The sequence below is a fragment of the Podarcis tiliguerta genome (genome assembly GCF_965153285.1).
Source record: "Podarcis tiliguerta genome assembly, chromosome: 17".
In the NCBI taxonomy this organism is placed as follows: Eukaryota; Metazoa; Chordata; class Lepidosauria; order Squamata; family Lacertidae; genus Podarcis; species Podarcis tiliguerta.
In genome coordinates this window covers 40,285,694-40,310,065 of record NC_139550.1, presented here as the reverse complement: position 1 = coordinate 40,310,065, position 24,372 = coordinate 40,285,694, and the positions used below count along the sequence as shown (strand labels likewise).

The window sequence follows — 24,372 nt, the reverse complement described above, 5'->3', positions numbered from 1 at the left end:
CAGAGCAAGTAGCTATCTCCCTCTTCCCCCTCCCCACACTTGATAATCAGAATTATACTGTCCTGAATATGGAGGTTGAATATTGTTGTTGTTTTATTAATTATATTTCTTACCTGTTTTTCTCACAAAGAGACTTGAAAACTAAAACACAACCAATAAAGCCTAAAAACATATCTATATGGATAAGAGTGGTATCTGAAGAAAAGTGTGCATGCACACAAAAGCTCATACCAATAACTAACTTAGTTGGTCTCTAAGGTGCTACTGGAAGGAATGTTTTTATTTTATATGGATAAGAGACAGGTCTGATAGATCCCATACCACCAAAAGAGGTTGCAGATGCCTGAAACCCTACAAAAGAAAAAGATGGTGCTCTCTCAGGGGAGAGCATTTCACAAGCAGGAGGCCACCACTGAAAAGCCCAATTCTCATGTTGCAATCTAGACCTCCCGGGGAGGGGTCAGATGAAGAAGGGCCTCAGATTACATTGATTTACGCGGGGAGAGGCAGTCCTTGAAGTCCTGAGTCACATACAGTTTTATAGGTTCAAACTACACTTTAACTTGAATCCACTCACTAGCAGCCAGTGGAACCATGCTAGAATTGGTGTTATATGTTGAGACAGTCCTGCCCCAGTAGCAACCTGGCTGCCAAATTCTGCACCAGCTGCAGTTTCTGAACCATCTTCAAAGGCAGCCCCATACGTAACACATTGCAGTAGTCCAACCTGGAGGTTACCAGAGTGTAGACAACAGAAGTTGGGCTTTCCCTGTCATCATAGGGGTTAAAAAAAAAAAAGGTAAAGGACCCATGACAGTTAAGTCCAGTCACAGACAACTCTGGGGTTGCGGTGCTCATCTTGCTTTACATTCTGAGGGAGCTGGTGTTTGTCCACAGACAGTTAAGCCACTTCTGGCGCAACGCAACACTGAAACCAGAGCAGCGCACGGAAACGCTGTTTACCTTCCCGCCGGAGCAGTACCTATTTATCTACTTGCACTTTTTGGCATGCTTTTGAACTGCTAGGTTGGCAGGAGCTGGGACCAAGCAACGGGAGCTCACCCCATCGCGGGGATTCGAACCGCCGACCAACAAGCCCAAGAGGCTCAGTTGAAACTGATGGAAGGCCATTTGAGCCTGAAACATCAACAGCAGATCAAGAAGTACCCCAAGCCACATACCTGCTTCAGCCTCATCCAGAGGAGACCACATCCCATCCATCCAGTCTAGGGAACCACCTACTAACTGGGCCTTTGTCTTGTCTAGCTTAAGCTTCAGTTTATTATCACCCAGTCCATTACTGAGGCAAGACATTGATCTAGCATAGTCATTGTCATGGCTAATAGCAATTGCTAGACTGTCCTGTATAAATTTGGCTACTCCCTTTTTATAGCTATTTAAGCTAGAGGCCATCACTACCTCTTGTAATCAATTCCATTCACTGTGTAAAAGACTGTGTCAGATTTCACCCAGCCTATTTGGTCTGGCCTGTTAGGCCTCTCCTATCCTATTGTTTCATAATTTATTACGTGCATATTCCCCATCCCAGGCCGAAACCTTCTAATCGAGTCATCACATGAAACAAAGTGGTACTTTTTTATCAGTCCTAAACCTACCAGCAATACCTACCAGTCCACAAGCATTGCAACTTTATTCTACAGAAACTGAAATTTATGGCACTCTTGCTAAAATAATACATATTGCAATTAATTGGAATTGGAATAAAGTGTAACCCAAAACTCTTGTGACCAGATTCTATAATTACCTCTGGTCTCTTTGCTTTACTCTCTCTTCTTGGATCTTGGCTGTGAGTTCTTCAATACGCTGCTTGCGCTCTAGGTTCATTTTCTGCTGCCTGATAAACAAGATAAAGCTGAGGTGTAGAATTGGGCTTCCTCTTAAAAATTTTTTGATGAGCACAGTGGAACTTAAGTTCTGATTAAATATGCATAGAATCAGGCTGTCAGAATACTTACTGACACAGTTCTCACAGAACACTAAGCCAAACTATGGCCTAGCACAGATGTGCATGTGCAGGTTCCTGGAGAAATCATGGTTGCTGTACTCCTTCCCTGCCATCGTGCTACCTGGGGCTAAGCCATGGTTTGGCTTAGCACATATTTTGAACATGAGCTTGTCTCACTCAGAGCAAGCCTTGGTAATAGCTTGTGGCTTGTCTGGAGTGAGGCGATGGATCCTTCTGATTACAACTGCAACTTTAAAGTTTTGATGTATTCCTCTTTCCTTTACATATATACCCTTCAGTATTTTAATTTTATTTCCTCCCAGTTTCTATTTACATCAGTAGGTTTATGAAGAATTCCAGGGGGGTGGAGGAGGGGATATAAAAGGAAAACATTAAGAAATCTGACACACAAAATAAAGATAAACCACAGAAATAAGACTGATGTCTCATTCTAACCCAGTTGAACCACAGCTCACCTCTGCATCTCTGTTTCTGTCTCTTCACAGTGCAGCTGTACAATTTGTCGTGTCCCTACAGGGAAGATGAATACTAGTGTTTAGAACTCTGGTTACTCTTTTTATGTATAATATTTCTATCATGACCGTATATACATGTTCTCTAACTTTCAACTGACATCAATATTCTTAGTGTTCAAAGAGAAGAAAAAAATTGTGTATCTTGTCGAAAAGACTATTCTCAGCAGCAACTTGCTTTTAAATTAATGACAAGCATTATAGTTTCATAGAAGCATTTCAAGGAGTGGATGAAGGAAAGTCCGACTGAAGATTCTAATTGCTAATCCCTATATTTGACTGACACAGCTCTTGGAAACTACTAGTTCTGCCTCAATCCTTCCTCATATGAGAAATAAACTGAAGGAGTAGCTATGTTGAACCCAACATACTGTTATTAGTTTGTGGGTGCCAGACACCCATAAGTCCTGAATTTACTAAGTGTTAAAATTTAATCAATGCTTGGAGAGTTAAACTGGAAGTCATACTCTTAATAGCTGGATTCAGCTTCTCATGTTCAGGAGATTGCCTGAGAGATGGGCCTTTAACAAAGCTGGAAAACAAAGATAAAGATAGGGAGATGGGACATCAAGAAAGCAAAGACTCTGTGCCACCCTGGGCTCTGAGATAGTTATAGAATCATAGAATCATAGAGTTGGAAGAGACCACAAGGGCCATCGAGTCCAACCCCCTGCCAAGCAGGAAACACCATCAGAGCACTCCTGACATATGGTTGTCAAGCCTCTGCTTAAAGACCTCCAAAGAAGGAGACTCCACCACACTCCTTGGCAGCAAATTCCACTGTCAAACAGCTCTTACTGTCAGGAAGTTCTTCCTAGAGTTTAGGTGGAATATTCTTTCTTGTAGTTTGGATCCATTGCTCCGTGTCCGCTTCTCTGGAGCAGCAGAAAACAACCTTTCTCCCTCCTCTATGTGACATCCTTTTATATATTTGAACATGGCTATCATATCACCCCTTAACCTCCTCTTCTCCAGGCTAAACATGCCCAGCTCCCTTAGCCGTTCCTCATAAGGCATCGTTTCCAGGCCTTTGACCATTTTGGTTGCCCTCCTCTGGACACGTTCCAGTTTGTCAGTGTCCTTCTTGAACTGTGGTGCCCAGAACTGGACACAGTACTCCAGGTGAGGTCTGACCAGAGCAGAATACAGTGGCACTATAACTTCCCTTGATCTAGATGCTATACTCCTATTGATGCAGCCCAGAATTGCATTGGCTTTTTTAGCTGCCGCGTCACACTGTTGGCTCATGTCAAGTTTGTGGTCAACCAAGACTCCTAGATCCTTTTCACATGTACTGCTCTCAAGCCAGGTGTCACCCATCTTGTATTTGTGCCTCTCATTTTTTTTGCCCAAGTGCAATACTTTACATTTCTCCCTGTTAAAATTCATCTTGTTTGTTTTGGCCCAGTTCTCTAATCTGTCAAGGTCATTTTGAAGTGTGATCCTGTCCTCTGGGGTGTTAGCCACCCCTCCCAGTTTGGTGTCATCTGCAAATTTGATCAGGATGCCCTTGAGTCCATCATCCAAGTCGTTGATAAAGATGTTGAATAAGACCGGGCCCAAGACAGAACCCTGTGGCACCCCACTAGTCACTCTTCTCCAGGATGAAGAGGAACCATTGATGAGCACCCTTTGGGTTCGGTCAGTCAGCCAGTTACAAATCCACTGAGTGGTAGCATAGTCAAGCCTGCATTTTACCAGCTTCTTTACAAGAATATCATGGGGCACCTTGTCAAATGCCTTGCTGAAATCAAGGTAGGCTACATCCACTGCGTTCCCTTCATCTACCAGGCTTGTAATTCTGTCAAAAAACGAGATCAGGTTAGTCTGACATGACTTGTTTTTCAGAAATCCATGCTGACTATTGGTGATCACAGCATTCCTTTCTAGGTGCTCACAGACTGTTTGCTTAATGATCTGCTCCAGAATCTTCCCTGGTATTGATGTCAGACTGACTGGGCGGTAATTATTTGGGTCCTCTCTTTTCCCCTTTTTGAAAATAGGGACAACATTTGCCCTCCTCCAGTCTGCTGGGACTTCGCCTGTTCTCCAGGAATTCTCAAAGATGACTGCCAGTGGTTCTGAGATCACATCTGCCAGTTCTTTTAATACTCTTGGATGCAGTTCATCTGGCCCTGGAGACTTGAATACATCTAAACTAGCCAAGTATTCTTGTACTACTATCTCCTTAGTTATTCTGGGCTGTGTTTCCTCTGCTGAATCATATGCTCCAAATTCTTCAGGTCGGGCATTGTTTTCTTTATCGGAGAAGACTGAGGCAAAGAAGGCATTGAGGAGTTCAGCCCTTTCTGTGTCCCCTGTTTGCATTTCACCATCTTCTCCTCTGAGTGACCCCACTGTTTCTTTGTTCTTCCTTTTGCTACGAACATACCCATAAAAGCCTTTTTTGTTGCTTTTAACCTCTCTAGCATGCCTGAGTTCATTCTGTGCTTTAGCTTTTCTGACTTTGTGTCTACACGTGCTGGCTATTTGTTTGAATTCCTCTTTGGTGGTTCCCCCCCTTTTCAATTTTTTGTACACATCCTTTTTTAATCTTAACTCAGTTAAAAGTTCTTTAGATAGCCACCCTGGCTTCTTTAGGCACCTTCCATGTTTCCGTCTCATTGGTATTGCCTGAAGTTATGCTTTTACTATCTCCCTCTTAACAAACTCCCAGCCATCATGAACTCCCTTTCCTTTTAGTATTACTGTCCATGGGTTCTCACCCAGCACTTCCCTAAGTTTTATGAAGTCGGCTTTCTTAAAGTCAAGAAATTGAGTCCTAGTATGCTTGGCTGCTCCTTTCCGCTGTATAGTAAACTTCAGAAGAGCATGATCACTCGCGCCTAATGATCCTTCCACTTCTACCCCACTAACCAGGTCATCAACATTGGTTAGGACCAGATATAAAATGGCTGTTCCTCTTGTTGCTTCTCCCACTTTCTGGACAATGAAGTTGTCTGCAAGGCCAGTGAGGAATCTGTTTGACCTTATGCTCTTGGCTGAGTTTGACATCCAACAAATATCCGGGTAATTGAAGTCCCCCATTACTACTATCTCCCTTCCTTTTGCATGCTTGGCCATCTGTTCCAGGAAGGCATCATCTATGTCCTCTGTTTGGCTTGGGGATCTATAGTAAACTCCCACAATGAGGTCTCTGTTATTCTTCTCTCCCTTAATTTTGACCCAAATGCTCTCACTTTGGCTTTGAGGTTCTAAATCTTGGATCTCTTCACAGGTATACACATCCCTGACATATAACGGCACTCCTCCTCCTTTCTTGTCTGGTCTGTTTCTCTGAAATAGATTGTATCCCTCCATTATTACATTCCAATCGTGGGACTTATCCCACCAGGTTTCAGTGATGCCTATTATGTCATATTTAGTTTCCTGTACCAAGAGCTCAAGCTCATCTTGTTTATTTCCCATGCTTTGCGCATTAGTCCATTAATCATTCCCCCGTGTCTCTTATTTAAGGATTTTTTCCTCCCACCACCAGGTCTGCGTGCTGTTTGCTCCATTTGGTCTATGACATTTGGATGATCATCTTCATCAGTTGATAGACTCCTACCTTCAGGAGCACTGTCTCCCTCCCCCACATTAGTCAGTTTAAAGCCCTCCTGATGAGGTTTATGAGATTTTTGGCAAAAACATTCCTCCCAACCGTTGTGAGGTGCAGCCCATCGCTTGCCAGAAGTCCATCTTCAAGAAACTGCAGTCCATGATCTAAGAATCCAAACCGTTCCTGTTTACACCATTTGCGAAGCCAGCTGTTCACTTCCACTATTTTTCCCTCTCTCCCTGGGCCACGTCGTTCAACTGGGAGGACAGATGAGATGACAATTTGTGCATTTAATTGCTTCAATTTCCTGCCCAGAGCCTTGTAGTCTCTTTTGATCTTCTGGAGGCTATTGCTTGCAGTGTCATTGGTTCCCACATGAACCAAGAGGAAGGGGTATTTGTCAGTGGGTTTTATGATTCCTTGCAGTCGTTCAGTTACATCTTGGATCTTAGCCCCGGGGAGACAGCACACTTCCCGAGACATCTTGTCAGGCCCACAGATCATTGCTTCTGTTCCCCTCAGTAGGGAATCCCCTATCACCACTACACACCTCCTCTTAGGTTTGGTCGGGGTTCTTCCGTGAGCTGTCCATTCCAAGGTCCCCTGCACATTCCCTGAGGACTGACTTTGCTGCTCGTCTTCATATACCTGATGGACTGTAATGAGGGAGAGATCCTCAAATGGAGTCTGCTCTTCGTCTTCCATGCTAGGGGAGAGGACCTCAAAACGATTGTGTATTTTTAAACAATCAAAGCGAACACTGGGCCTCCTACTTCTTTGGGTCACGTTTCTCCATATATCTGGCTCCTGTGTTGGTGAACTAGCCTCCTTCTCAGGGGAGTCCCCTGTTTCCTCCTTGGTGGAGACAGTGTGCTCTGCTGCTTCCAAGAAGAGCTCCAGCTCTCTAATTCTTTGGAGCGTAGCTACACGTTCCTCCAGTTGCTGGACTTTGTCTTTTAGGAGGGCAATCAACATGCAATTGCTGCATGTAAAGCTGCCTGCAACCTTTGGCAAGATGGCAAACATTGCGCAGGAACTGCAGGCGACTGCAGCTGTTCCCTCCCCCTCCATCTTGAGAATGTGTCGTTGGGGGTGGCTACAGCGGTCCTGCATCATAAAAAGCGGGAAGACAGGACAAATAACTGCCCCCCAAAAAACCTAGGTTTCCCCCAACAAATGTTTCAGACTAGCTCCCCTAAATCTAAAAGATGGATCAAACTGCGCGCACCGCTAGGCGCGCACCGCTGCCCTGCAAACTCTGATAAGCTCCTCCCACAGCTAATCACCTGCCTCAACAGAAACCCTGCCCCCTCTGACCTTTGCACAGGGAGAGCAGCTAATCAGCCAGAAAGAATCACACACACAAGAAACCCCTTTTACACACACAAGAAACCCCCTTTTTAGCAGGGACAAAGCAGAGTTGAGTTTAGGATTGCATTTGGAGATGATGTGAGCTGGAGGAAAATGTCAGGGCTGGTTCAGCTGTAGGTCAGCACAGAGACTCTGAGACAAGCAGAAAAGTTGATTTTTTTATTCAAGGAAACAAAACACAAACAGAAACCTACGGGCAAGACTGGCCCCAGTATAGCAGTTTCCAGAACTGATGATCTGTGCCTCCTATTTCCGCTTAAGCCTCCTCCCCGTCCACCTGATTCCCCAGCAATCTTAAACTCTGTTAGGGAGGGGGGCCCTGCAACCTCTGGGGCCATTGTTGTTCTGCATGCAAAGCCCTCTGTGCCCTTGGAGACAAGGGAGGAGGGGAGCTGAATACAGTAGGACCAGCCCACTCCTAGGAATTTGTTGCAGCCTCAACCCCCACCTCCTTTCCAGCTGCCTGTCCTACATCTCTCTCAATCAAGCCTGTTGCTTGTTCAGTATCCAATGATTCTGCCTCCCCTCTTCATCCTGACTTGTCTTCAATGTCCTGCCTGAGCCTTCCTCTTCTGAGGCTTCCCTAGAGGGTTCTCCAGCTGGAGCCTCCAACCACTCCTCATGCAGCCAGTCCATGACAAAAAATAGTTGCAGTCTATAAGAATGCAGCAAGCTGGAGGGAGGCTGAGCCATGGCTGGTGATGTTTTTGATCCAAGGCTGCTGTGGTGATGGGAGAAGCAAGAATCAATGCTGTAAACCAGTGGCTTTCAACCAGTGTGCCGTGGCACCCTGGGGTGCTTTGAATGATGGTCTGGGTGCTGCAGGCAACACTGGCCTCTGTCCCTCTTTCCTTCCCTCCCTCCTCTGATGCCCTGTCATGTGTCTGCCTCCCAAAGGCTTGCACAGCTGTTTATTGCAGCAGCCCTGGCTATAAGCTCCACAGGTGGGGGGTGCCTCTTGGAGGCACCTCTCTTTGGCGTGGGGGTGGGGTGAGCAGCTCAGAGACCAGGGACGGCATCAGCAACTGCCCAGAGGACTCCCAAGAAGAGGAGAGGGGAGAGGAGAGGAGAGGAAGCTAAGGGAACACTCCACAAGGGAGGGTGTTCCAAAAAGGGTGAGGGGCTGCTGGCTCTGTAGGTGACATAACTGGGCTCCTGAGCTCCATTGGGGTGCCACAGAAAGAATGTAGTAGGTTAAGCGAGCTGTGGACCCAAGGTTGAAAACCTCTGCTGTAAGCACCTTTATCATAGGCTCAGATTGTATATATGTGTAAATAAACCATATATCCTAAAGACACCACTGTCTCCTCTGTGCCTTGTTCTCAAAGGAAACACGAACCCTGAGTAAGCACCTGCCCCCCTGGAATCTTGCACAGCTCAGAGGTTGGGGTGGCATGTAACAATAAAAAATTTAAGAAGTGTACACCAGTTATAGTTAATGTCTTTCCTACAAAATAGTGTGGACATTAGCCTCCCTATCTGTTGTGGGTGAGCATCTACACCAGTCATCATTGTCTTCCTGGCAGGGAGTTCTTTGCACCACTCCTCTGTTCAGAACAGATGATGGGTGGATGTCCAGTCCTGGCATCCCATGAAATGCTGACATACTTAAGGGAATGTGCTGAATGTAGGAGAGGCTGAGCCAGTGTACACAAGAACTGAGCAGGAAGAGCCAATTGTATTGTAGATTTCTGAGGGATGTTTACTGAGACCCTTTGCAGGTGCCATACAAAATACTGGCAGGCACCGTGGTACTTATGGGTAGTTCACTGACGTCCCCTGATCTTCCCTAATGATACCTCAGATAATATCCAATAGGTATTTATGTCATTCTTGAAGGCACATTACACACTGCAGTTAAAGTAATAGTAATACAGTATATGGACTACCTAAGGGAAAGTTGTCATATTTACTCAGATAAAGGATATATAATCAGACCCAGTACTGAGAAAATGGACTCTGTCCCTGCAAAAAAAAGCAGAGATGTTTTGGAAGTGTGCTAAAACTTGATTGTGCTGAAGACCCCCCAAAAACTCCCCTTCTTGTTGTCACCTTTCATTTCACTCCATATTTCCTCAAGGCTTGATTTCTCAGCATTTACTGCAAAAGGAAAAGAGCTCATTTAGCTGCTACCTTGTTTCTTTATTAATAACATAATCAGCCATTCACTCAAAGTTCCCAAATAATGCATACCTAGTAAAAAAAATTAACAATAAAAAGCTGTAATAAAATACTACATCCACATAGGTCATTAAAAATAATAATCACAATGCAGCATAGCTCACAAAGAGGCCTGGATTAGTTGCTCTCATTTGCTCTTTTATTTTTTCTGTTGTTTTTATGTTCAATATATGAATTTTACTTTTATCTGCTATATAAATGCTTTTTGCAATAAATAGCAGGATAAATAAATAGAATTAGAAATGTTTTAAATAAATAAAACAAACACAATGATGGACTAGATGGGCATTTGGTCTGATTTGGCAGGGCTCTTACATTCCTAAGAACTTACTGGTAATTTTATTATGTAGATACTTTGAAAGTGGCCTCAAAAAACCAGCTATAAATCACAGCAACTACCAGACTTCTAATCTACTGCTATTCCCAACACAAGTGCCGATAGAACAGTATAGAAAATGCTTTAGAGGAATTTCCCCCAAAATCGAGAATAAAATATAAAATATTGATAGATGCAAAAGAATGAGGTTTTTCCCTGCCGGATACGAGACTATACTATGAGGCATCCTGTCTTTGTTGGTTGAAAGAATGGATGACATTAGAGAATTCACATATTCTAGACTTAGAAAGTCATGACAATATTTATGATTGGGACGCTTATTTATCGTATGAAAAGGTGAAAGTTCACAAGAGATTTATAAATCATATAATTAGGGGAAAAATTGTATAGAATTTGGGAAAAATATAATAATTTATTAGAGGTAAAAACACCACTTTGGCTCTCACCGTTGGAAGCTATAGCGGTAAAGAATATGATAGAAGGGTAGACAGCTTATAGAAATTTATTAAAACAACAGGGAGAGTATAATTTTTTAAAAAAATTAAGGAGTTATCAGGAAAATTATAATTTGAATGAAGAATTTAAGAAAAACAGGATACGAGGTTTTGGGGAACTAAAATCACAAATGGAGAGAGACCTGTTGGAGTGGCCAAGGGTGCACAATATGGGAGGCGGAAACCAGGTGCCCCCTCAGATACCTCGCGCCCTGCCGGCAGCGGGGGCTGGAGAGCACGGAAGGTGAAGATCGATCACCCTCTGTGTGTCCCACCCACGCCTGGTGGGTCGTTGCAGATCCCCCTTCCCAAGGTCAATCCCAGGGGCATAGAGCAGCTGCAGTGCCTGGCCTGCTCGGCCATTGTTTCTCTGTCCCCAGGCTAAGCCTGACCCGGAGGGCGGAGAGAGGCTGTGGCACGTGAGGAAGCTCCGGCCGAGAGAGGAGAGTTGGCCCACTTCCAGGACTGGGGCATGCGAGTGTGCCAGTGCCACCGCAGCCTCCCTCCGTGCACCGCCCCCTTTGGCCCGTGCGCTATTTACCTACACTCCGCCATTGACTAAATCAGAGGCCAGCAAACTTTTCCAGCAGGGGCCAGTCCACTGTCCCTCAGACCTTGGGGGGGGACTATATGGGGGGGGGGGAGTGAATGAATTCCTATGCCAAACAAATAACCCAGAGATGCATTTTAAATAAAAGCACACATTCTACTCATGTAAAAACACACTGATTCCCAGACCGTCCACAGGCCAGATTTAGAAGGCAATTGGGCCGGATCCAGCCCAAGTTTGCCTACCCATGGACTAAATATTGCTGCTGGTGGAAGAGAAAACTAGAAACCTGTTATATATTAAATCTGGTGGCAGCAGTAGTCACCAGCATCCCCCCCCCCCAATGCATTTGAAGCAGAGCAGCATAATCTAAGCAGTGAAAACCTGGAACCTCAGCCACAGTACCCTTTAAATGTAATCAACCATTCTTAAATTGTGATGGTGCTAATGCTCCAGTGGCCAGGGAAAGAATAGAATAGGTATAGAATGAGGCTTATTGAAATACAATGTGTTGTTTTCAGTAGAGTTGTTCTCAATTCACACACCAGTGCTCCTCTGAAAAAGAGCTTTTATGTCTAGAGCAAAACTTTCAGATTAAATCTGTGTGTTGTCCATAGTCAGAAAAACAGCTACAGTACATGGTGCAACTGAATCGCAATCAAGACTTAAAATACAAATTGGAATAAGAGAAGTGCTTGAATTATTCAGGTCAAGCAGTTCAGTGAGCATTCCCTCAATGCTTCATATAGTCCATGTTTGTCACATGGTGCTAAAGTTACCTACATATTTCCAGTTCCCTTTGCAGTGTCTTGCTATGCTCATTTGCCTCAGAGAGCTCCTCACTTAATATCTTCTTGGCTGGAAAAAAACACACCCAGATATACACACTACAGAGGACTAAGAATAAGCACTAAAGAGTAAATAATGAATGGAGAACAACTAAAACCAGTGGGCTGGCTCCCACTAAGGAGTCCCTTGTTGAAAGGATTTACACTTGTACAAGAGAACACCCTCCTCTGCAACTAGACCTCAGATCCTCCCAATTGGCATCATCCTCTTTGACTCCTCAACATAATAGTCAATATAAACAGAAATAAGATAAAATTTACTGTTATAATCCATTCATTATCACAATTCATTATTACAAGGTCTCCAAACCACACTAGCAGCCACTCAAGCACACACCCCACCAATCGCTCACTCAAAAACTCCTTCCTTCACAAACACTTTTTCATCTCCAAAACTAGGGCCACCAGATGCAGAAGATGACAGGATTCCTGAACCTTTTGAGAGTTGAGTAGAAGAGGGAATTTAAACAGGTGTGGTTTGTCATGCAAGCACTGGTGTATGCTAGGGACAGAGGAGGGCAGGGTGGCTGGAGGCCTGTATTTAATGGAGCAGGGGGTCTTACTAGGCATCAAGGAAGGAGTTGGGGGTACTGTGGTGCTTGCAACCACCACCATAACAACCCCAGGAACAGGCCCAGAAAGGTAATGGGAGTCATGCATTCAGAAACAGTATTGAGAGAGAGGCAAAAACAGAGGCTTTCAGAAATACTTAAATACTGAAACTGCTTTTGTGCCACTTAGTGGACTCTTGCATTTTCATTTTCTCTTTGGGAGCCATACCTTAGAAAATCCTGCCTTTTCAAGTCAAAGGAGCCTGACTTGGCATCCTTTGCACAAGGGTACACCTCGCTCTGCAAAAGATTCTGCATAACCATTGCTAACCTCTTTGCACTCTTCTTACCTTGCTGCAGTTTATTGATCCTTTTTACTAGCTCTTCAACTTTTGGCTCCAGAATTTCCACTACAAAAGGGAGAAGAAATCTTACCTTTAACCAGATTCTTAACTATGCTAATTACTAACAGAATGGTGATTACTTTAAAACATCCTAATTGTATGAATTCACTATAGCTATTCACCTGTATATCATCATATGATTATATTGAACTGTAGCACCCTGCTTGTGGTTAACGCTTAGCTGGAATGAAATATTCAACGCAGCAATAGATAAATTAAAATAATAATTTATTTGTCAGACAAATAAATGACAGGCACAGTGGTATATGGTTACCAAAGCTCTGCACACTCCAGCCCTGATGGCCAGCACTTATATTTCCTCAGCCCAGCCCCCTTGCTCCTCCTTTGGCTGCCTCTATCCAATCAGCCTGGTTGAAATTCCTATTGGCTGTTTGCTAGAACCAATCATAAAATATACACCCATTTCCTATTACCTTTTATGGGAGACAAAGAGCTATATTTCCTTCTATTCATAAATGGCAGAAGAGTAGCCATATATCTTACATTTGCCTCGACAAGGCACCTTAATTACCAGATCACCTTTTGCCCTATTGCCCCTTCACTCCAAAACAGATGGCTAAAACAGATGACTCATGGTAACAGAGATCTTGGGTTCACCTTCTCACACACCATCAATGAAATAAGAATCTAACATAAGAATCTAACATTTCTTACTTTCTACATCCTTTGCATTATTACATTAAGCCAATATATTTCATACATAACATAGATAAATTTTTAGAAGGCCTTTGCCTGAGAAACTCAGTAAAGAGAAAAACCTCTTCATTTTACACCCCCCTTTCCCAGCCAGCTGCTTTTCCCATTAGCTCTTGCCCTTTAACCTTAGGAAAATATGGCTCGAGTCTGATGGGAGGCACATGGTATTATTTTCTGTTAAACTATTTACCAACTCTTAATTAGTGTTTTTGCAGCTTGATTGTATTCTGTAATATGTAGGGGTCAATATAACCTTTGCTCCCTAGCCTGTAATTTCCTTTTACAACTTTGAGGTACTACTATAAATCGGGGGGCCCTGTTCAAGAGGATAAACAACTGCCAAAGTACTTAGCCAGTTGGTTTCTGCCTGGCATGAAACATACAAACATTTTGCAAATATATTTTTAAGCTCATTTTAAAATACAGGCCTTGATCAGATGCCTCAGGACAGCATGACATAGCTCACAAGCCTTGATGCTGTGTTTTATGTTTCCTCATGCAGCCTCTGTTAGGACAGTTTTCTTCCTTCCCCCAAATCCCCTCCTCACAAACATTTTTTCCTCAAATCTTCCACTTTTCCCTCCCCTTGCAGCTTCAGGTCACGTCCATGCTGCCTCTAGGTGGTCATGTATCCTATCGACTAGGTATAGTCCTATTTGAAGGGCTCTCCAATCAAACTTCTAAAGAGAAAGAACTCAAAAAAGGGGGAGCAGGAGGGGTCTAGAAGTTGCCAGCCAAGAGTTGTCCCTCTAACCTGGGCAACAGAGTGAGCCGGGACACAGCTCATGTGGTCAGTCTTCCCCACTATGGCAAGGTGTACCGTAATTCTATATAAAGCTTAGTAATTATTTAATAAATTGCCATTTATACATATACATTAGTGTATGAAATTAGTGTCCTCTTTTGCTCTTTTTTGGCCATGTGTAAGTGCCAACCCTATGTCTGTCTCTCTGTCTGTCTGTCTGTCTGTCTGTCTGTCTCTCTCTCTCTCTCTCTCTCTCTCTATTTATGGCCTCCACACCACTCACCGTTTCTTTTAATGGATTCCCCAGGTTTGTCCACCCCAACTTCTACAGAGTAATGAAGTCACTATGTACAATATATATATTAATCACATATTTTTATGCCCCACCAAGAAGCACAGAAGAAATGATGCAATGTGTATTTCATCTCCTGGAGGGCATGGAAACATCTGGAGGGCATGGAAACATACTACTGTATACCAGGGGTCGGCAACCTGCAGCCCATGGACCACAAGCGGCCCACAGGTCATTTAAACAGCCCCTGAGCTCCCCCTGAACCTAGCTACCCGCTCAGCGAGTCCCCCGCACGCTGCGCTACACCAGTGCAGCGCGGAGACTCGCTTCCACAGCGCCAGAAATCACGTCTGCACAGACGCAGACGCCGGAAATCGCATCTGCACAGATGTGATCCAGCCCACATAGCAATCTCGGCAGGAGTGAACCGCCCCGGGCAAGGTAAACCTTGCCGACTCCTGGTACAGGCAACCCTGGCAACTGTAGCTTGTTGTGGGTGCTGGGAATTATAGCTCTAGCAAGGGGGAAACAACAGTTCCCAGGAAAGCCATGCCTGTTAAAGAGGTATAAAAGTGCTTTAAATGTATGGTCTGGTCATGACTAGATCAACAAATTACAACAAATGTAAATATCAATTACTACAAAGAAAAGTCAGAAATCCATCCCTTTAAAGGTGTTTCCCAGCTTTTCTGGTACTAAGAGCAGATAAAATTAACTGTTCCAGTTCCCAGCAACCCTTTATACACTTTGCTGTTATCATCTGCATGCCCCGTTCTCTACTTGGATGCTTAGTTCCTGGTTATTTCCTTCTAACCATTTGGTGTATAGATTCAAAATACCATTCTGCATTTGTTTCACAAGTGACAGAATCTCTTCCATTTTCGTTGCAAAGTCCCAGGGATCTGGAGAGAGAACAAAAGCAAACACAGAATTGTCTAGATGTTGCCATAACTCAGCATCCACCAAGTAAGGTCAGTCACAAAAGAAGATGTTAAGTCAGCCATGTGAAAACCCAGGGGCCACTGAGGCCTTCTGCAGCTTCCTTTGTAAATGTAAAGGGACCTCTGACAGTTAAGTCCAGTCGTGAACGACGCTCATCTTGCTTTACTAGCCGAGGGAGCGGCGTTTGTCTGCAGACAGTTTTTCCGGGTCATGTGGCCAGCATGACTAAGCCACTTCTGGCAAACCAGAGCAGCGCACAGAAACGCCATTTACCTTCCCGCCGGAGGGGTACCTATTTATCTGCTTGCACTTGACGTGCTTTTGAACTGCTAGGTAGGCAGGAGCCGGGACTGAACAACGGGAGCTCACCCCGTTGCGGGGATTCGAACTGCTGACCTTCCGATCGGCAAGCCCTAGGCTCTGTGGTTTAGACCACATCACCACCCACATCCCTTTAGCTTGCTTTTTATGGAACAGTTATTCTCTCATCCTCAATTCTACATCTGAAAATGGAACAGCAGTGATCTTTTTTCACATGGTTATTAAGAGGAAAACAAGGCTATACAACATTTTGCACATGGAAAGGGTGATAGAAATTCTAATAACAAGTTTTCAAATTTACTAGAATGCCAAGATTCTCAGCAACTGAGCTCTTCAGACAGGCTTTCTTACATAGCTAGATAAATGAATCGTTACTGCAGATATCCACTTGTTAGGGTTTTAGTCTTGGTTTTAAAATATTTAGTTTTGTGTTTTTAAATGTTTTTAATTATTTTACGTGCAAATCACCTTGAGACACTAGTTTAGAAGGCAATTAATAAATCAATTGTAACAACAACAACAAATGTAGATGTGAAACACCTGCCAAGGTTAGACAGGTACTGGAGTACTGTGTCCAGTTCTGGGCACCACAGTTCAAGGAGGACACTGACAAATGGAACGTGTCCAGAGGAGGGCAACCAAAATGGTCAAAGGCCTGGAAACGATGCCTTATGAGGAACGGCTAAGGGAGCTGGGCATGTTTAGCCTGGAGAAGAGGAGGTTAAGGGGTGATATGATAGCCATGTTCAAATATATAAAAGGATGTCACATAGAGGAGGGAGAAAGGTTGTTTTCTGCTGCTCCAGAGAAGCGGACACGGAGCAATGGATCCAAACTACAAGAAAGAAGATTCCACCTAAACATTAGGAAGAACTTCCTGACAGTAAGAGCTGTTCGACAGTGGAATTTTCTGCCAAGGAGTGTGGTGGAGTCTCCTTCTTTGGAGGTCTTTAAGCAGAGGCTTGACAACCATATGTCAGGAGTGCTCTGATGGTGTTTCCTGCTTGGCAGGGGGTTGGACTCGATGGCCCTTGCGGTCTCTTCCAACTCTATGATTCTAGGTGGGATACGAGAGAACTGCCCAAACGGTGGAACTCCCTCCTGAGATTTGTTCACCTGTCATGGTTATCTTCCAGATGTTAAGTGAAGTATATCCTTCTCACTTGGGCTTTTAAATATATTTAGGATTCCGCCAATCTTTACAGATTTTTTGATGGCTAATCTTTTGTTTTTCTGCTTTTATTATGTTGCTTATTTCATAAATAAATAATTTTGTTTTAAAAGGAGTATTCATTATGGGTTAGTCAGCAATCCTGTACTCCCTCACTGAAAAGTAAGCCTCCCTAATTCAAAGAAAGCTACATCTGCATCCATTGCACCATTAGAAGACAGGATGTATATTCCTTGGTAAGATATATATTCATAAGAGCTGGATAATCAACTCCATATCCTTCCAAGATGGTTTAGCTGCTATCTGTACAGATCTAGCTGCTGTGTCCTGCAGGTGGGAACATAGCTGACAAGTTTATGTTTAGCTCGCAGGTTACAGTGGGTGGTGTTCAACAAAGGCTTACTCTGAGTCGACTCACTGAAATTAATAATCATTACTTCGTTAGGTCAATTAATTTCAATGAGTCTACTCAGAGTCAGCCTTTGCTGAAAACCACTCAGTCTATTTTCCTTGGAAACTGGCAAGGAAAGGTTGAACACTGTGCTGCTTCTCCCTTCAAAAAGCATCCCTAGCCAAAGCTGTTTTTTCTTCACAAAAAATATGCTATTCATAGTTGAAGAGATACTTTTCCTTGGGCTGTGTAAAGATAATGAGAAAGTATGTTGCTGGTCTGTATTCCACCCTGTTTTGTTCTTATTCTTCTGTATTTTTTGTTATGCTTTCTTTCTTTTTTAAGTGTGCTGTTTGTTCTTCACATTTGAGGGGAACCTGCCCTTTATTCCTTAGCTGATGGCCTTTCTGGCCATGTTTTGCACCCATTTTTCTTGCTTTTAATACATAAAACATGTTTGGAAGACTCCACATAAAGTTTTATGGATGCAGAGCAAAATCTTAAGAATTCAGAGGGCAGTTTCCCAGAGCTCAGGAGGGAAATGATGGTTGTTTATTTCCATGTGTTAACCAGCTTCTCATTGCCCAACACTAAGCCTAAGCTTTTCCTTTCCCCCTTTTTCTTATTTAAGGAAAACTCACTGTGGAGAGAAAAATATGAAGGTTTGATAGAGCTGCTGAGGTTTGTAAGGGAAATGTGACCATTTAGCTCTGGCATACCCAACATGGTTTTCAGCGCCTGCTAAAATCAATCCTGTTTTGAGAGGCCTACGTGGATACTTAGAAAGCTGAGGTAATTTTAAACTGCTTTCGTATTTCAACTCTTGTATGTTTTAAAGTAGGGTTGTAAATTTATTCTGATTATATTGGCTTATCTTTCTGTAAACCGTTTTGAGGGTTTGTTTCTTTTTTTACAATCAAGTGGTAAACAAACAAAGTGTCCCTGTGATCCTGGCAGCCTCCTCCGTCCCTCAGCCGGCTTGGTACCTGTCAAGGCCCTCTCCCCATTTGAATGTTTTTCAATGGAGGGGCTTTTGGGGTGGGGGCTCTTTTATGGAAGGGGTGGCCAGGCCAGTTATTCTTGAGCGCATTTTGGTCTTCCTGCCCATCCTTCCCTCCCTCCTGTTTCTTCTCACAGGTGACTCTGAGATCTCCTTGCCTTCCCTCTCCCCTCCATGTTCAAGCTGGCAAAGTATTTGGGAGTGCTGGGTTCTCCTCCACAGCCGCCTCTCTCACCTGGATCGTTTCCCTCCATCGCGGTTCCCTCGTTCCTCTGGCAGCAGCCGCTGCTTCCAGCCTGGTCTGGCGCTCCAGAACCTTGGACTTGGCCCGCCCTTTCTCAACTGCCCCTTTTGCTTCTCCCTGTTCTTCAGAAACAGCCAGCCTCAGGGGTCCCACCCCAAAGGAAAGCAAACTGTTGGGTTCACTGCAACCCCAGCAAGAACCAAGCCCAAATATACACTTCTCAAGAAAAGGGCTTCAAACATGTGCATGACAAGGAGAGGAGGAACTGTGACTCTGGTCCCAGGTCTCCAGGGGTCTATTAGGCTCCTTCAATGACACCTTCCCACACAGGCCAGCTATTCTCAACCACTCAGCTCATTCCTTTTTTTTATGAATAATTTTTATTCGATTTTTCCAATATAAAATTTATACAGTTCATACATCTTTTTTATATCCATTCTCTTTTTTGACTTCCCTCAACTTGACTGATACTCCTTCCCTTCTTAATTTCTTACACATTTCTAAAACCTTACTTCTATTATTTTTATAAATTAAGTCTTATTTTACTCATATTCTAACATTTCTTTTTACAGAGCTTCCTTAAAGCTTACAAGCGTTATTTGATTTTCACTTAATTTGTGCATATACTCTGTAAACTTTTCCCAGTCTTCTATAAATCTCTGATCTTGTCATTTTCGGATCCTTCCCGTCAGTCTATCAAGTTCTGCATAGTCCGTCATCTTCATTCTCCATTCTTCTAATGTAGGTAGCTCCTCTTGCTTCCATTTCTGAGCCATCAGTATTCTTGCTGCAGTCACTGCATATAAAAATAGCTTCCTTTCTTTCTTATTTATCTCATTCCCTGTAATACCAAGTAAAAACGCTTCTGGTTTCTTAACAAAAGTGTACTTAAACATTTTCTTCAATTCATTATATATCATTTCCCAAAAGCTTTTTACTTTCTTACACTCCCACCACATATGATAGAATGTACCCTCTTTTTCTTTACATTTCCAACATTTGTTACATCCTTTATACATCCTTGCTAACTTCACTGGTGTTACATACCATCGATACATCATTTTCATCACATTTTCTTTTATTGTTGTACATGCAGTGAATCTGAAACCTTCTTTCCATAATTTCTCCCAATCCTCCATTTGTATATTACACTCAGCTCATTCCTCAGGGGTATGAGAGCCCGCCAATGTGAAATACTGTGATCTGGCTGGCAGGATTTGAACAGGCCACCCTCCCATCCACCAGCCTTTCTAAAGTGTACAGAATCAGTGAACAGGTGGCAAAAGGAAGTTGGCCACCTGTAATAGTGTTAAAAACATTGTTGCCTCTTTACACATCTGAAGAAACCACCATGAAACAGAGATCTGAGCAGGTCAGAGTCAACTATTTAAATGGTTGTTTATTTCTGGATCTTTCCTAATAGGTTTTATTGGATTTGCTGGTTTTGTAACTGGATTTGTAATGGCTTTTAGTCAAACACAATAAATGATTCATTGAAAAAGAACTATGGAACCAACCCTAACCCCTCTTACCAGGTGGAACCCCCGTTGAGTTCAGTCGGACTTGCTTCTGAAGAAACATAGCTGAAATTGTGCCGTAAGTTATTCTAGTTTACCTCTCTATCCCTACTCAAAGCCAGTTTGAATTTTAAAATGTATTGCACTGCTTCCAGAAGACACAGATGTCCAGACTTTAACAGGCCTCTAGGCAGACAGAGCTCTACATCTGAAGGGCAGCCACCAAAAAAAAACCCCTCACTGTGCCCAGACCTGATTTGGAGCACAGGTGATGTATCTGAACTCAAAGGGGAATGCTTCTTAAAGGCCACGGTGGAGCATTAGGCTGAAGATATGGCACAAACTGTTTATGATTATTTATGCCATTGTGGATAGCCACTGGCTCCTTGAACTGAGCTTGCCAAATAACAAGCTGACGGAGCAGACACTGGATCCCTAACAGCAGCCTCTTTCCCATTTTAGAATAATAATAACAATTATAATTTATTATTTATACCCTGCCCATCTGGCTGTGTTTTCCCAACCACTCTGGGCTGCTCCCAACAGAATATTGAAAACACGATAAAACATCAAACATTAAAAACTTCCCTAAACAGGGCTGCCTTCAGATGTCTTCTAAAAGTCAGCTGGTTGTTTATTTCCTTGACATCTGATGGGAGAGCATTCCACAGGGCGGGCGCCACCACTGAGGAGGCCCTCTGCCTGGTTCCTTGTAGCTTCACTTCTCGCAGTGAGGGAACCATCAGAAGGCCCTCAAGAGATGGACCTCAAAGTCCAGGGTGGATGAGGGGAGTGGAGACGCTCTTTCGGGTATAATAATAATAGTAGTAATAATAATAATAATAATTTTAATTTATACCCCACCCTCCCCAGCCAAGGCCGGGCTCAGGGCGGCTAACAAGCAATAATAAAAACAAGTTGAATGAATACAACTTAAAAACAAGATTAAAATACAACATTAAAATATTGAAACATAAAAATATTAAAATGTAGCCTCATCACAGGAGGAGAAAGGGAAAAGAAAAAAGAAAGTGGGGGAGGGAATCAAATTGGCTCCAAGCCAAAGGCCAGGCGGAACCACTCTGTCTTACAGGCCCTGCAGAAAGAGATCAGATCCTGCAGGGCCCTGGTCTCATGAGGCAGAGCGTTCCACCAGGCCGGAGCCAGAGTTGAAAAGGCCCTGGCTCTGGTTGAAGCTAATCTAACTTCCTTAGGGCCCAGGACCACTAGGGTGTTGCTATTTATGGACCTTGAGGCTCTCCGTGGGGCATACCAGGAGAGGCGGCCCCGTAGGTACGAGGGTCCTAGGCCGCGAAGGGCTTTAAAGGTCAAAAGCAGCACCTTAAATCTGACCCTGTACTCCACCGGGAGCCAGTGCAGCTGGAAAAGCACTGGGTGAATATGCTCTCATGGCAGAGACCCCGTGAGGAGCCTCGCTGCAGCATTCTGGGCCAAACTTATTCAGGGACAGCCCTATTGAGGCCATGCTTTCCATGAAGTCCTGAGCGGTTCCTTGTAAGGTCGTGTTGGCATGGATGTTAAAATCCCCTAGGACAACCAAACTAGGTGTTTCCAGGAGAACATCCACCATGACCAAAAGCAGCTCAGGCAGGGAATCCTTGGTGCAGCGGGGAGGTTGGTACACCAAAAGGAATCCTGTACTGCCCCTATTGCCCAGCTTCCAGAACATGCACTCAGAGAACTGGGTCTTCCCATTAGGACGCCTGGTGCAAGCTAATGACTGCATCCCCCCTCCCCCCTGCTTCCCCCCTCACCACCCACATGACCTGGGTTGCTGTGCATAAGAGAAACCTGGTGGACAAGCAGTAGCAAGAACAGGACCCTGCGCCTCGTCCAACCAAGTCTCTGTTACACATGCCAGGTCAAGTCCTCCATCCATGATCATGGATGGCAGTGGTCTTATGAATCATTGACCTAGTATTGCACAGCAGCACCTTACAGTTATGTGGGTCTCCCTTGTTGATTCCAGTATCCTTCCAGTCAAGACCAGAAACCAAGGCAGGGATAGTCTTCAAACAATGACTAAACCTGCCCAACTTTCAGAACATGCACTCAGAAAACTGGGTCTTCCCATTAGGACATGTCAGGACTGGTCGTTGTCCTCTTCAGATCACCACACAAATGCTTCTTGTTCTTTATAAAACTCTTTATTGTGTATTAACAAAACAATCTTATAAACGGTTCTTAACTTTAACTATTCTTCCTCAGAGTCACTTCTTTCAGATACCTTCTGAGCTCTGCTTCTCCATGACCAGCCACCCTCAAAATGGCGAAGGCGCCTCTCCCTTCGTTTTCCCGCTCTTTTTCCTACCCTCCTGGCTAGAGCTGGCCTGTATCTCCTCTCCTCTGAATCTGAGCTAGAACTTAACCCTTGCCTTTCCTGTGAACAGCCAGTCCCTCCCTGTTGTTCCTCTTGCTCCCTTCTATTAGATTCACTGCTCTCCCTCCCCCCTTGGGGAATGCTTTCTCCCTCTGATAAACTGAAAACTTCTAACTCTTCCCTGACAGGACACCTGGCGCAAGCTAATGTCTTCCTAAAAATCACTGCATTCCCCCACCTCCTTACCCACCTGACCTGGGTTGCTATGCATAAGAGAAACCTGGTGGACAAGCAGCGACAAAAAGCAGCCCATCTGCCTGTTCCAACCAAGTCTCTATTACACATGCCAGGTCAAGTCCTCCATCCACGATCAAGTAGTGGATGACAGCCTTCTTGTGAATCATTGACCTGGCATTGCACAAGAGCACCTTACTGTCATGTGGGTCTCCCTTGTTGATTCTAGTATCCTTCCGGTCAAGACCAGAAACCGAGGCAGGGATAGTCTTCAAACAATGACTAAACCTGCCTCCATGGAAATGACATGGTCTGGTCTTAGCATAACTCCTCCGCCTACCCGTGATCACTGAGATGGGATGTCCCCTGTGGAAACGGCCCGAGCCATTCTCTTGGCTGGGGCCCACTCCCAAGCAGCCCTGACCCTCTCCCCTTCAGAACAAAATACAAACTATACAATAAACCAGTAAGACCAAGGGTCAGCAACCCCATGGGTCACAAACAGCCCATAGGGGTTGTTTAACTGGCCCACGAGCCGCCTGCTTGGCGAGTCCCATGCACTGCGCTAAACCAGTGAGGTGAGGGGACTCAATTCTGCGGCACCGGAAATCATGTCTGCGTAGACAAAGATGCTGGAACTCGCGTGCGCACAATCCGGCCCATGGAGGGATCTCTGCTGGAGTGAACCAGCCCAGGTGAGGTAAATCTTGCCGACCCGAGTAAGACAGTAGAAACTAATTTTTAAAAAACCATTTATACTAAAATAAACTAATCCCCAGCCCCAACTAAATGTTTATCCCATCCCCAACAGAGTAAAAAAGCAACAACAACAAAACATTTAAAATGCCACAGATTAAAAACTATTTTAAAACATTTTAAAGCATTTTTGACATTTGCCCCAACCGGAGTTTGTTCCAGTGAGTCTGGACTCACAGCAGGGCAATGTCCCTCCGTCCTCCCAGGAGTCTCTTATGTTGAGCAGGGTGAGTCTGGTCCCTGTCCCCTAGGCCAGATGGAAAGGGCCTTGCAGGGAACAGGTCTTCCTTCCAACACTCATGGCAGCAGCGATGTCCCAGTGGGCTGAAGCTTCGAAGTCTCCACACGGTCAGGAAAGGCAACACTACATAAAGCACATTTTTAGTTAGGCTAGCCTTGAAGCTCTGAAGTCATTAATGACATTCAGTAGATCTGCACCTGTCAGACCAAGTCACAGCTTCTTCAGCAAGAGGGCCTGGTGGAAAGCACCAGTGATGGATCCAGGATCACTCTGGGACAAAGGGTCTAAGAGACTAAAATGGGCCATATTCAGAATTGGAGGTCAGGGCCGTTTCAAGTCACAACGCCTGCCAATATGATTACTTTAGCCTTGTCTAAATTTAGTTATGATTGGCCTGTCTTTCTCTAATCCCCAAAATAAAGTTAGGTAAGTTACAAGGTAGTACAGTATTCCTTTTGTGAAGACCAAGACACAATCGGATTCTTTTCAGGATTATCCTGTTGAACCTCTGTGGAACAGGCTCTGTGACAAAGGAAAATGAGTACTAAGGACACTTCTATTACCTTTGTATTGTACATATTGAGGGAGAGAATCCTTTCTTTAAAAAAATGTACAACCCTAGTTTGACTTAGCCATTTGAATTTTATATTCAAGGCAAATCAA

General features: G+C 44.1%; 2 protein-coding genes across 9 annotated transcripts in view; one reads left to right on the top strand and one right to left on the bottom strand.

Moving 5' to 3' along the window:
• LOC310668145 (synaptonemal complex central element protein 1-like) overlaps positions 1–20,913 on the bottom strand; it is a 29,795-nt gene extending 8,882 nt beyond the window's left edge. For 3 of the 7 annotated variants that reach the window (XM_083421153.1, XM_083421156.1, XM_083421151.1), the window contains exons 1-7: positions 18,612–18,976; positions 15,391–15,453; positions 12,744–12,803; positions 11,778–11,852; positions 9,485–9,532; positions 2,443–2,497; positions 1,766–1,855 (exon numbers count right to left, since the gene is read on the bottom strand). In XM_083421153.1, the coding sequence (XP_083277279.1) occupies positions 1,766–1,855; positions 2,443–2,497; positions 9,485–9,532; positions 11,778–11,852; positions 12,744–12,803; positions 15,391–15,453; positions 18,612–18,630 (410 nt within the window). In that variant the 5' untranslated portion in view covers positions 18,631–18,976. Of the gene's footprint in view, positions 1–1,765; positions 1,856–2,442; positions 2,498–9,484; positions 9,533–11,777; positions 11,853–12,743; positions 12,804–15,390; positions 15,454–18,611; positions 18,977–19,770 lie in introns of those variants that run through there. The other 4 variants (XM_083421154.1, XM_083421155.1, XM_083421152.1 and 1 more) reach the window with 4 other exon arrangements.
• Positions 19,856–24,372, top strand: part of PTPN18 (protein tyrosine phosphatase non-receptor type 18) — a 75,512-nt gene continuing 70,995 nt past the window's right edge. Inside the window, exon 1 of one of the 2 annotated variants that reach the window (XM_083421041.1) lies at positions 19,856–19,992. The gene's annotated coding sequence lies outside the window, so the exon portion shown is untranslated. Of the gene's footprint in view, positions 19,993–20,187; positions 20,217–24,372 lie in introns of those variants that run through there. The other variant, XM_083421042.1, reaches the window with a different exon arrangement.